Raw genomic sequence first — 12,648 nt, forward strand, 5'->3', positions numbered from 1 at the left:
TTTAAAGCAGTATTAAATAAACTTGGTTAAGGTTAAGGTCCACCTCAGATTGTTGCAGTTGTTAGAGAAAGATGCCTCTCTACTATACGAAAAGCGCTGTTTTGCTTCCACAATCGCAAGGCTTATTGTAAAGGGAGTTGGCAGATCTTTTACTTACATTGAAACAAAGCGGGAATTATATTAGAGAAACAATTACAACATACACTATGAAAAAATAAGTTTTACTTCGACAATCAATATTTTATTTATTAATACAATATTCCAATTATGCTGAAATAGTTTAGTTTTCACATTGCTAATTCCCAATTAGGGCAAATTACTGGCAAAAATCCACCTTAAAATTTCCTATACCGCTGCCCTGCTGTCTCGCGGTATGCGTACAATTCATCCCCTCACCGTTTCAGATGTTAGCCTTGGCTTTGCCGTTTGTGAAAATGATAATTATTTTCCTTGGTTCATATTAATCATCGTTCAATGAAAGATGGTCGGCATATGACCACAAGGAAATCGATGTCCAATGCGACGGACGAACCATACTGATAGAAAAGTGGCACGTTCTCGTGGGTCGTTTAAGATCTGCTTGAATAGCTCAGATAATTGAAGACCACCGCTCTGTCAGAAGTGTATAATAATGGATAAGAAAATATCACTCATTGAGGATTTTAGAATGTAATGATAAATATTAAAAAAAAGAACAGACAATAGATTTGCGTTACAAGAGCAAAACAAATCATATTTATTATCTTATACAGAGCTCTGATTCTTACACCCAATGAGGTTGTATAACTGGCCGCATAACCAATAACTTAGTTCTCGTAATGCATTGCATTTAGTCATTAAGCGGTACTTTTTCTAGTAGAATACAACAAAGAAAAGCGTAACGTTTTTGTAACCCAATTCTCTATATTTAGACGTCTAGTTTTTACGATAAACTTGATTTGTGATGAGTGACGTGTTACTCGCATGTTTAGTCACAAGCCGATATAATTAGGTGTTCATTAAAAAAAGAGGTTGTGGCGTTTAGAAAGTTTAAAAATTTGCACATAATAACGTGTATTTTATTGTGCCCTGCATGGTTAAAAAAAACATTTACTAAAAACGCCTGCGATGAAACAACAAAAGAATCAAAAATACGTGACTAATTATAACATGGAACGGCGAGAGGTTTAAATAAATTAAAAAGGGATTACGTTTCTAAGTCTGTAAATGTATTTATTTGCCTATGAAAAAAGAAAATACTAAAACATTTCAAAAAATTCCATTATATTTCCTCATCAAAACCAAAATTATGCCAAATTTTCAAAATACCACAGAACACATTTCAAAATAGGTACAAGTCTTCCTACACAGGTTCAATACGGCGTGACCAATTGATACCTACGAGATTATTTATATCACAATCTCAACATAATAGTGTTACGTCATCATAATCTTATTTTCTGGACACATAACGACCACAACGGTGCATTACCATTGTCACATAATTAGATGGAGTACGGAAAGTGGGCTAGCAATCGTGCTCTACTTGCGTAATGTGAGTTTGTGACGTTGGCATCAAAAACAGTTTTAAAAATATTTATTTTTTATAAACTGCTGCGTTGAGCTGAGAATTCTGACATATATTATATGTCAGCTTGTTTCAATGGCTGAAAAATGGTATGCATCATAATTTCAGTTTCAATTTTCTAAAGACATTTGTACAAATCACAATAAAAATGTCTTATACGAAGAACTGATTGACGTTCATAGTAAATCTTGCACTGCCGCTGGCAGTGACTTTCGTTTTAATAAGATAAATTTAACAGCAACGAGAAGATCTAAATTGAGCTTCACAAAACCTTGGTAAAGTGTTTAAGACTTGACTAAATTTAGAAATCATGTAATTTGGATTTATAAATCATGGAGGCATGGCATATTGATGTTAGAAAATTATAGTAAAATTATTAATACTACTACTAATTAAATAATTATTTTTAAACATTGATGTTAGAATTACCCGAAATCTTCATTCACATTTTTACTCACTTACCAACCCTACTTTCGATGCCATGAAGAATGGTTTTTGAAAATTTTTAAGACGATTTATCTTTTGACGACCTCCGTGGACCAGTAGTTCCTGAGATTAGCGCGTTCAAACAAACAAACAAACTCTTCTGCTTTATATATTAGTATAGAGTATAGATAATTCCAAAACACAAGTGCTTTAGTGAATTACTTTGGGTTCAGAACAACGTATGTGATTTTGTCCGCATTTATTTATTTATTTTTTATAAAAAATACGTGGACTAAGAAATGATTGGCTCCTATTTTTCTGCTCCTCCCGCCAAAAAACCTACCCAGGCATCTTTTGCTTCTAGTGTACAGAGGCCCCTTTGAGTAGCAAGTATCAAGCCCGATGATACTATGAGAATGCTCTCACTGCATATTACCATATCAGGCTAATACACTCTTTTGTTTCCCTCAGATCAGAGTTTCCACACATCAGGAAGCTTTCTTGCATACCAAGCATCTGCGGTTATATTTTCGTATGTAAACTGACGTAAGTGTAGCAAACGTCTAACGTTATTCAATACCCTATCGATATCGACATCAAAAACATATCTGTCTTCCTCTTACGTATGGTGAACAAGCGAGATGAAAGTCTAAAGTCGATTCGACGTAGATCGATTCGAATATAATTAATGTTTTTACGGCTGAGTGAGCTCATAGCGTCTGTTCACTGCAGTGTTGATAACCACTAGACGTAGTTGAATGTAATAAGAATATTAATAGTAATTGATAGTGTTACCAGTATGATATAACTCCTACTGGTTGCACTCGATAGCAAAAACGTAAAGATGACTTGTATCGATCATAATTTGCTGGAGATAACTTATGAGATTGTAAACAGGTTCGCAGAAACACTATGTAACTTCGTTTTAAATGGTTCGCGTAACTATTGGAGTTAGAAGATGATCTAAAAAGCGAGCTAGGAGAGCCCTCTCCCGAAAGGAAAAGTTTGGTCAAATCGTTTTATTTGACTGTTTTCTAGCTTTAGGCAAATTCAATAACCGACAAAAAAATGAGAATCTATACATATATTAAAATTATAGAAAATTGAAATATGTTCAAAAAAAAAATTCTGAAAATACATAGTCTACGCAACAGTCCAAGCAAAAAAAAATCTTTTTAGTTATTGACTGTCTTAACTCTTTGCTGTATTTCTGCCGGTGCGATTGTGCATACTAATCTATTGTGTGTCTTAATTACATTATATTATTTCCAAAAATTCTTTGCGGACGAAGTCGCGTCAATAATATTCTTTACTTGTACTGTACAGTAAACGTCATATCACTAATACAAATTAAACGAAAAACGAACCTTACACCAATGAACATAAATAAGGTCGTCAATACAAGATGTCATATTACTGCAGTGGTGTAGACTGTACTAAAATCATATGTTTTACATTAGTGCCCCGGCAGGCCGCCAACCACCACCCTAGGTACCCACATATAAATCCTCTGTGGAGTTTCACTCGCTACATTCGATACTCAGCCTTCGAAACGAGTGTATCATTCGATTTTTTTAAACTAAATCGATTAAGAATCGAGTGATCGTGTGCAGGTGTCTTAGTTAGAATCTGTGTTCTCATTTCAAATATTTCGAAAATGGCCTTTAAGGTAAGACGATTAATTCTTTTAATTCCTATTTTTTTCTTTTTGTTATGATAAACTATTATATTATTATTATTAATAACTGTTATACACATATTAAATCTTGACAAGAAAAAAATATACAGCTAAAAGGGAATTTCTGAAAAAAAAAACAGAACTTTAAAAACAATTTTAGAAGCACCTGTTTTCTGTAAGACATTCAAAATTTCATGTTTTTTTTCAACATTACACAACAATAATACAGTCGCTATGTAAACTAACTAACTATTTTAAGTTTTGACCTATCTTAACACTCTTAATAGAATTGAAGCACTTCAACAAAACATTTTGCAATTCAAGAATGTCAGGGATTTGAAATGACGGCTAATCAAAATTATATAAAATTTAGAACAAGTTAGGTGCAAAAAAAATATCGGTTAAAAAAAATGCGATGTGCATTGCTAAAACCGTCATACAGCCATACTCAAATCGAATCAAATGAATGAACTCAAAATTATCACGGCAACTCCTTTTTACAATTTAATAGAACAAAAACATAACATGAGGTCATTATAACTATAGCAAGTGAAAACAAACCGAGTACGGAGTAAAGGCGAGAACATACCGCAAAAACACATTCTTAGTAATTATCAATGGAATCTTGAAAGCGTATGCGAGAAAATTAAAAAAAAAACACCCATTGTTGACATGGAAACGTCATTCATCAGACAATGTCTGAGTTCAGAAAAGTTCAGTTTAAAAAAATAACTTGTACTTTTATTGTTTACGTCTTCTTATGTAATGGCTTTTGATGATGTTCCAGTAATGTGATTCAATCGGTTTTTCTTAAAACTTAGAACGAACCTTGATGTTTTTGACAATTGGCTGACAGGGTTTAACATCAGTTTTCATGAATTTTGGCATGAGTTTTTTGGAGTTGAACACTATTGAAGATAAGTGAGATAAGTTGATAGTTCCATTACTCGCAATCGGTACCTTCAGCTACTGGCGCCATCGGCAATAATATGAAAGCGAAAGTCAAAATGAAAATCCAACATCGATTACCAAACGATTGAAGAACATCCAGAGATAATTACTTGAGTTCACAGCAACTAACCAAGCCAACTAAATCCCAAAAAGAAATAAAACTGTTAATAGTTTTAATTTTCAAGTAAAGGTTATATTTTCGGACAATTATCATTACACAATTGGACATATAAAACCATGATTATAATATGTGGTTTGGTGGAAACATTAAAAAACAAAAAGTCATTAAGGTTTATAATAGCTGTGGTTTTCTTTTAATTTCGCAATTATGTTGACGCAAAAGTGCAATTAAGATAATTTAATTAGTACTTAGCAGTGATTTATATCTTTAAGGAAGGAATTTACTTGTGACTGAATGTCTACACATTATGAATATCTTTTTAAAACATCGTGTAAATATTTAAAATTACTTCTGCGATGAATAACATTTCTTCGTCGCACTATTTGAGGCAAGCGATTATTCTAATTAGTTTATTCAAAATAAGTAAAAAAATTTGGAAGTTGAGATGAAAAAAAAAGATTTCACTCCCTATTGCTTGCTTTTTTCCGCCTTCGTGAGTGCTCCAGTTAAAAAAAAGAAATCGCGCTATAAACTTCACTAAAAATAATTAAGAATTTAGCTCTATAATTTTATTATACATAGTTTAACACCATAGTTTTTTTGACTGTTCTTTTAATCCTTGATCCACATAGAGAATCGTCTTTAGGGGCCTCCCACTATCTGTTGAAGTAATATTCATAAAGTTACGGAAGAGAGAAACTGCTCTACGCTGTCAAATATTCACGCTTTTTTAACTGCCAATATTATTAAATACTTTTAAACACGCTCGTAAGATCCCATGTGTAACATGAAGTAGAAGCAAAAAAAAATATGAAAAAGGGACCCTCATTTTCCTCATTAACATGCTACAGATTTTAATTTAATAAATCAATGTAGTAGACTTTAGCCTTAACTAGCCTAGACCTGTGCTTCAAAACTTATACAGATGAATAATCTCAAAACCCCCTTAATTCCAGTTGGTGATCGTAGCTCTAGCTATAGTGGCGTGCACACATGGCCGTATGTACTACAACGTGCGTCCAGTAAGACTGGTTCACGACTTGCAGCCGGCAGCGACCATCGTACACGCCGCCGAGCCTAAACACGCTTATGAACATCATCACATATCCGAAGATGAACACGTTGATTATTACGTAAGTTTAAATTTTCCAATTTACATGATTAAATAAACTGTTTAGGCCGTTGAACTAAATGGATTATAAATCTAAACATTTACAATCACAATCAACATAATTATACTACAACATAGTTACAGTGTAATGGGTAGATATTCGGTATTTTGGATGTCTGGTTTGAAGGATCTTAATGACTCAAAATAATTAGCAAAAAAGTTACGTTGGTTAAGATGATTCTATAACCCACGGCGGGCATCTTGATATTTGACGCACAGAATAAAATAAATCATTTTTTAAATCTACAAATAATGATCCAGCCTCAGTGTTCTTCGTCTTGGATAAGACTGTACATGTGAATACAATTTTAATTAAAAGTAGCAGTATTTTGTACCTATTATTAAAAACAAATGTAGCACCAAAACAATTAAGGTTAAAGAGAACAAGTAACAATAGCACATGCAACGTATTACGTCTTAGTAACAATTTAATTGTCCAACGCAACAGCAAAACAAACAACAAAGTAAATAAATAAAAAACTCTTAAATAATGCTTGTTATGAAACTTTATTGCATGTCTAGTTATGAGTAGTAATCAATCGATGAAAACATAATCGACTTACAACTCTATTATTTAAGACTCATTAAGACGAGACGAGAAATATCGTGTGTGTTGTAAGTATTTTAGTTTGATTCTATCGTCTTTTTTATTTGTACTTTCGGATGGCCACTCTACCATAAAACTGCGACACCATAACTTTTCATTTGAATGTTTATAAGTTTGCACGAGCATCTCTGCTTCTGTCGAATGTTTTAAGAGACAATATTCAGATGTATACGTAGTATTTTTTATAAAAAGTCTAGTTCACTATTGGCTTTAATCTTTCTGTCGCGGGGGTTCACAAAAATTCAACAATCATGACAAAACGGTAGTGGGTTGACGTGGTGACCAGATAGTTCAAAGATGAAAATAGGTATATTTGCCTTCTCGTTCTTATCGAACGGGTTCAGAGTTTAAATAGCTTTGATAATTTTGTTTCACAAACCTTTAAAAAATCTTTTGTGTGCTAGTTTCCTCACGACGTTTTTCTTTCACGCGTGGAGTCGAAAAATCATTTATGTGTGTGGAGATTCGAGGCTACAACCTTTGACTTGGCAGATGCACGGTCATGCCACTAGGCTATCATTGGTTCTTAGTGCTCCTACATCACCAAGTTTGAATTTCCTGAATAAGTGTTGAACTTGTCATTAAAGTAACTGGATACTCCACACATGGGTCATGTATCGTATTGAACGCACGACAGGTTTCCAAGCTTTCCTTTCTCACTCTGGTGCCTATATAGTTATTTAGTTTAAATAGAATGCTCTTATACTAAGATTTTTTTAATTAGCAGCTACAATAAAAAAAATATAATAATTATATTTATGTGATAACCATAAAAACATTCAATAAAATGTTGTAACACGGGAAATCAAACTGTTACATAGAAAATAACGCACATTAAATGATATAGATGTGAACACACTTGACGTTATTATGCGTTAACTAATCATGTTCAACACTTCACTTACGCAAATAAAATTATTGCAAAAACAGATCGTAAACAACGCCTAATTGATTTCATACTTCCTTTTCCCTAATGATTGAATGACTGAATTTCTTTAGCAACAATGGCCGTTGCTTGATTCTAAGAACTCACATAATTATGTGACATGTATACATCTTTCAAAGAGCAGGAATTGAGAAATCATGTTTCCTATCATGTGACGTTCCGGTAGATGATGGGGTGTCCAAGTTAAAAGTTAATAATGTGTCTTGTTAACAAGAATAACGGGTTAAAAGAAATATTATAGTGTAATTTGTGTGATTGTGAAGGCACTTCTTAATTAATTGAAGTAAAAGAGTCCTTTTTGTTCACTACACTACTAGAATACCAATATTAAATTGAATAATAGACATGTGTAAAGTAGTAGTTTTATGTAAGACTCTCTATTAGTATTCAGCGTTTAAAATGTGTAAAAACTAGGAAGAAATACTTGCACGAGACATAAATTATTAAATAGTCAATACAGTATAATAATATATGCTCGAGTAATTGAAATAAATCCTTCCGTTTTGAACAAACAATGGTAATAAAATTGCAATATTTGACTTTAAATTTATTAGCACTGAATATTGAAAAGCAACAGTTTATACTCCAAGCCCAATTGAGCTATCAAAACTATTTTTAAATTATTCGTTAAAATCGTGACTCGTTTACAACTTGATCCAATGTTTTAAACCGTTGCGCAAGCGCACGTGGGTATGTTTTCTCTGCACGTTCTTCCCATGAACACTTCCGAGTTTTGTATTAGTATGTAAGTAATACTTAAGGCTTCCACAACTAGTTATGTCATATTAGACAACATACGTACTCTATATAGGGGAATTAGTGACTCGATTATTTTTATTTTTCAATTGTTTAGACATAAACGTTAGAAATGGATTGAGATTTTTATAATGGTAATATTTAGGCACATATTTGCTCACATTTAAGACGTAATTTTATTGTCCCATGAAGCAGCTACCCTGCATTTAGGATAACCAAATAAATCTCTACAAAAAACTGAATGAGACTGATTTTTCACAAACTGTTATTTTAACACACTGTCCTTTTGAATTGTTACCCATTACTTGAATTTATTTAAAAGTAAAAACAATGTCCTTTATTTTCCAGGCCTACCCGAAATACGTGTTCAAATACGGCGTGAACGACTTCCACAGCGGTGACATCAAGACTCACCATGAGAGCCGCGATGGCGATGTCGTCAAAGGCAAGTAAATTTTGGCATTATTTAATTAAATTTTGTTGAATACAATCAAATATAATATGAAGTTTCAAATCATTTTGAAAATAGTGAGAAATAAATATTAAATGTTTGAATGGTTTCCTATAACAGTTTGTAGAAATATACCCAGCGTCACATCTTAAACTAATCTTAATTAATACTTTTCTTAAACAATGTAATAATATGACTTGAACTTTTTACTACGTTTTTATTAGCTACACCTGTATGTTTCTTTGTGATCGACTCTTTTGGACTTGATTATTACCTACTTCTGTCAGATTTTTTAAATTTAGTAGAGTCATTTAGGACCAATGATTACCGGTTTTAGAGGAAATATTTTGACCAACGATAGGACAAAATCATATTACATTGTGATTCTGACTGTGATTGTTATATAGACAAATAAAAAAATCTAATTTGTTGAAATGAAACCAACCAGCAGGTTTCAAATATATTATTTTAATTACTATATGATACACATAACAAGAGTAATCTTTTGATGCAATTGGCGACCGTAATTTTATACAAATAAGGACCGTATTACTTTCGCACGATTACTAAAATAAACCGTATAACTTTATTTTCTCCAGGTCAATACACGGTGGTTGAACCCGACGGCTCTATCCGTACAGTCGACTACACCGCTGACAAGCACAACGGCTTCAACGCGGTTGTACACAAGACAGCACCCATATCGGCTCACGAAGCTGCTCATCTTCACCACTAAGTCAATACCGAATGGTAAAAGGCTGTAAGAATTTTAATCGAAAATGTGAGTTCCCACACAGACGATGGTTGATTATTTTTTGTCAATATTGTTGTGTGGAACATAAGCCAAAAACAATTGGTAGCTACTGCAACAAGCACTTGAGGTGTTTATGAACTATTGACAAAGTACGATAGTATTCAATTGGTTTTGGGCAAGAGAATTCAATACCTAAAGATTAGTTTAAAAAGTAGAGTCGTGTGTCCATGACACAAAGATATTTGTTAACTGCTATCTTTTATAATATTGGCTGCGCAAATTTTAAACATCAGAAAGTTTATAAAACATGAAACAATAAGAGTTATGATCACATATAAAACTAAATAAAATTGCTCTAAATATCTAAGATCAGTCACTTAATATCAAACTTTTCGATTAAAATTCTTTTAGTCTAATATCAATTTCGGTTAATATAAGATTAAGATCAATGAAAGCCAATTTTCGTTAGTTTACAGCATTTCCTTATAATGCTTAAATATAAGAATATATTTAGAGAGATTGTAAAAATTGTTAATATGGAAGAGTTCAATCAAATTCGATCTCCAGTTACTTTGATTGTTAACTCTTTCATTTATTTATTGTAATTGTTATTGTTTCTACAAGTACCTGACTTACAGTATAGTGTTATATTGTATACTTCTAGGTTGTTATTTGTTAGATGTATCTGTTTTCTTAGTGTTATAATTGTTTGTTATGTTGCAATTGTGTCAATTAAATGACAAAACATTTTTATATCAGCAGTTTTCTTTTCGTAGTCTTTGCCTTTTTCTGTAGAATCATGATCGGCTTGGAGCCTTTCTCTAAGAGAGGAACAACATAGGCTTGCAAAAAAGTAAAATCTCACTACAAATACAAAAAAATAATAAAAAAAAACGTCTCATGATGATTATGATGAATATAATCAATACAAGCAACTGTTCTTGCGTTCTTATTTCATTTTTAATCATTAATAGAATAACATCACATTACACGTTAATTCTTTACAAACTTACATTTTAAAAGCAAAACTCAACCGGTTAATTTTTAAAATTCTTTACAGTATTATGACCAACCTATACTAAGAACAAAGAGGTTATTTACATAAGAATTTAGTCCAAATTCTTAAAGAAAATGTTTTCAATGCACATAAGGAAGATCAGTCAAGGTCATGAATAAACCACGGAACATAAAGAAAGACATGGAAATGGCATTGCGGGTACGTGCTCACTGTTAGGAGTTGTCTCAGTTGTCAACGTGATCATAAAGAGAAATTGTAGATTAGCCGGGTGGTTAAGGTAACCATGGCGCGGAATGCTTGTTTTTTGAGACCCCCGGGACACAATTATTTACTCGCTTTTAGAGCGTGAGTGATTTAAAAAAAAAAACAAACCCCTAACTTACAACGTACACGTTTTTACTGTAATTGTTTTTTTTTCTTTAAACATAATAAGTGTTCATACTATACATATACTGATACAGATACCTAATAAAGCCTTTTCTTTATAAGTACATGAAATATTAAAACCTTGACATACCTACCTTGTTACATGATACATTGATCTACTCTGCAATTGTGAAGGGGGACTTCTAAAGACTAATAGAGATTTAAATTTCAATGAGCACTTCCATTTCCTTTCCTATATTTTAGAAAACCTTACCCAAATGTAATTACACATTATTCGCATTTTCACAACGATGTTGAAATAAGTCTTACTAATTACTTCATTAGCCCTTTGTTTTTATCTTGTTGAGAACAAAACAAATGAGAATTATGCTAATTCGCCATTTTGTTATCTTTCGGATGATCAGACGTTTATCCTTTTAATAGGCGTTTAGTAAAACAAATTGTTTTATTTATCTTTATGTTTTTTTTTCCATTTATTTTGTGGATTGTATGTTAAATCTTATAGGTTCTTTTAAAACTGTAATAGTGGCAAATATGACTTGCTCTTTCCTTCTCTTTGTGTTAAAATATTTTTCCCGGCAGTGTTAAAATTATGGGCTGAAATTATATCCGATACTTGCAACTTGCTGCCCTAAAACTGCGAATACGTTTGAAATAAAAGCATTTGCAGACAATAAAGGAACTCTTGTTAGAACTGTATAACAACAGCAGTAGAGTATATAATTAAATATAATTTGTCTTCAATAATATATTGAATTATCTCTTATAATGTATCTCAAACAATGCAATCACACAAAACATTTTTAATTAGTACCCTGAGAAGAAAGAATATAAAGAAGATAAAGTTCATTATCAAGAAAAAGCCGTGAAAGATACAATACTTATTGATGACCAAACCTCTTTATTGTTCATCGAACGGCGAAACAAATGCGAAGGTTTGATTTTATGTTAGAACTCTCCCATTGTTCCGACCAGGAAGCAAGGCGACGACGTTTTGACGACTCAACGGAATCGTTTTGTACAGTTAGCAATCAATTGTTTTTTTAAAGGATTTTGCAATAAAGTTTAGTTAGATTTAGTTCAGTCATCCTAACTCATGATTAAGGACTCCGGTTGGGACCCAAAAAAGTCGAGCAATCCCATTAAATATGAGCCATTCTTAAGGTAGTGAATCTTTGTGTTTAGGAAGTTTACACAAACACCCAAGTCGCATGCGCTAAAAAACTTTCAGACTCAGAACATTAGTACATCACGCTTCTTATCTTACGCGGGGATTAACCCCGGACGACCCCGGTAGACGACATGTACGCGTGTGTTTGAAGTGGTGGCATTAGCCAGTCGGCTATCCTTGCGATCAATAAGGAAAATATTTATTAATAATTGCCATTTCAATAAAGAAATTGGATAAGTACTAGTTATTAATTTATGAAGTAAAATTATGAAACTTACACGGTAAAAGGGCTAAAATATGTCTGATATAATTATAACCGATTATCTGATCTACTAAATAGATTGTACATTTTTAAACGTCCCTAAAGGTTCAGTCACGACAGGCACTCTATAAAATCGGAGTGTATTTACTTGTGTTGCTGGCTGTACAGACGACGACAGAATTCGTCATAGTATGACACTCTTTGTTTGGGTGTGGACAATTAGTTGCGCTGTTGTATGTACATTTAGTTGCACAAGTGTTTGCAAGTGGTTAATGATTGTTTGCTTTCTTAGAAGCTTACCAAGGACTGGGATTTGTTGTACTTGCAATTTTTTCTCTTACCTATGGCATTACGCATTTACTTTTAATGTCAACATGGGCAA

At 32.6% G+C, this 12,648-nt stretch overlaps 1 protein-coding gene across 2 annotated transcripts; it reads left to right on the forward strand.

Moving 5' to 3' along the window:
• The first annotated feature begins 1,372 nt into the window (after window positions 1–1,372).
• On the forward strand, window positions 1,373–9,478 carry LOC113502569 (cuticle protein 19-like). 2 transcript variants are annotated; one of them, XM_026884185.1, is made up of 5 exons: window positions 1,373–1,534; window positions 2,465–2,539; window positions 5,700–5,876; window positions 8,572–8,668; window positions 9,274–9,478. In XM_026884185.1, the coding sequence occupies exons 3-5, from the start codon at window positions 5,745–5,747 to the stop codon at window positions 9,408–9,410; spliced, it is 366 nt and encodes a 121-aa protein (XP_026739986.1). In that variant the 5' UTR covers window positions 1,373–1,534; window positions 2,465–2,539; window positions 5,700–5,744; the 3' UTR covers window positions 9,411–9,478. The 2 variants fall into 2 exon arrangements, with proteins under 2 accessions (XP_026739986.1, XP_026739985.1); XM_026884184.1 differs by lacking the exons at window positions 1,373–1,534; window positions 2,465–2,539 and adding an exon at window positions 3,251–3,662.
• Window positions 9,479–12,648: the final 3,170 nt, after the last annotated feature.

The sequence above is a fragment of the Trichoplusia ni genome, chromosome 17 (genome assembly GCF_003590095.1).
Source record: "Trichoplusia ni isolate ovarian cell line Hi5 chromosome 17, tn1, whole genome shotgun sequence".
NCBI lineage: Eukaryota > Metazoa > Arthropoda > Insecta > Lepidoptera > Noctuidae > Trichoplusia > Trichoplusia ni.

Bases quoted from the DNA above. Each gene is read 5' to 3' on its own strand.
- LOC113502569 (XM_026884184.1), top strand. The intron at 5,877-8,571 runs GTAAGTTTAAAT...TTTATTTTCCAG, and splicing joins ATGAACACGTTGATTATTAC to GCCTACCCGAAATACGTGTT. The intron at 8,669-9,273 runs GCAAGTAAATTT...TATTTTCTCCAG, and splicing joins CGATGGCGATGTCGTCAAAG to GTCAATACACGGTGGTTGAA.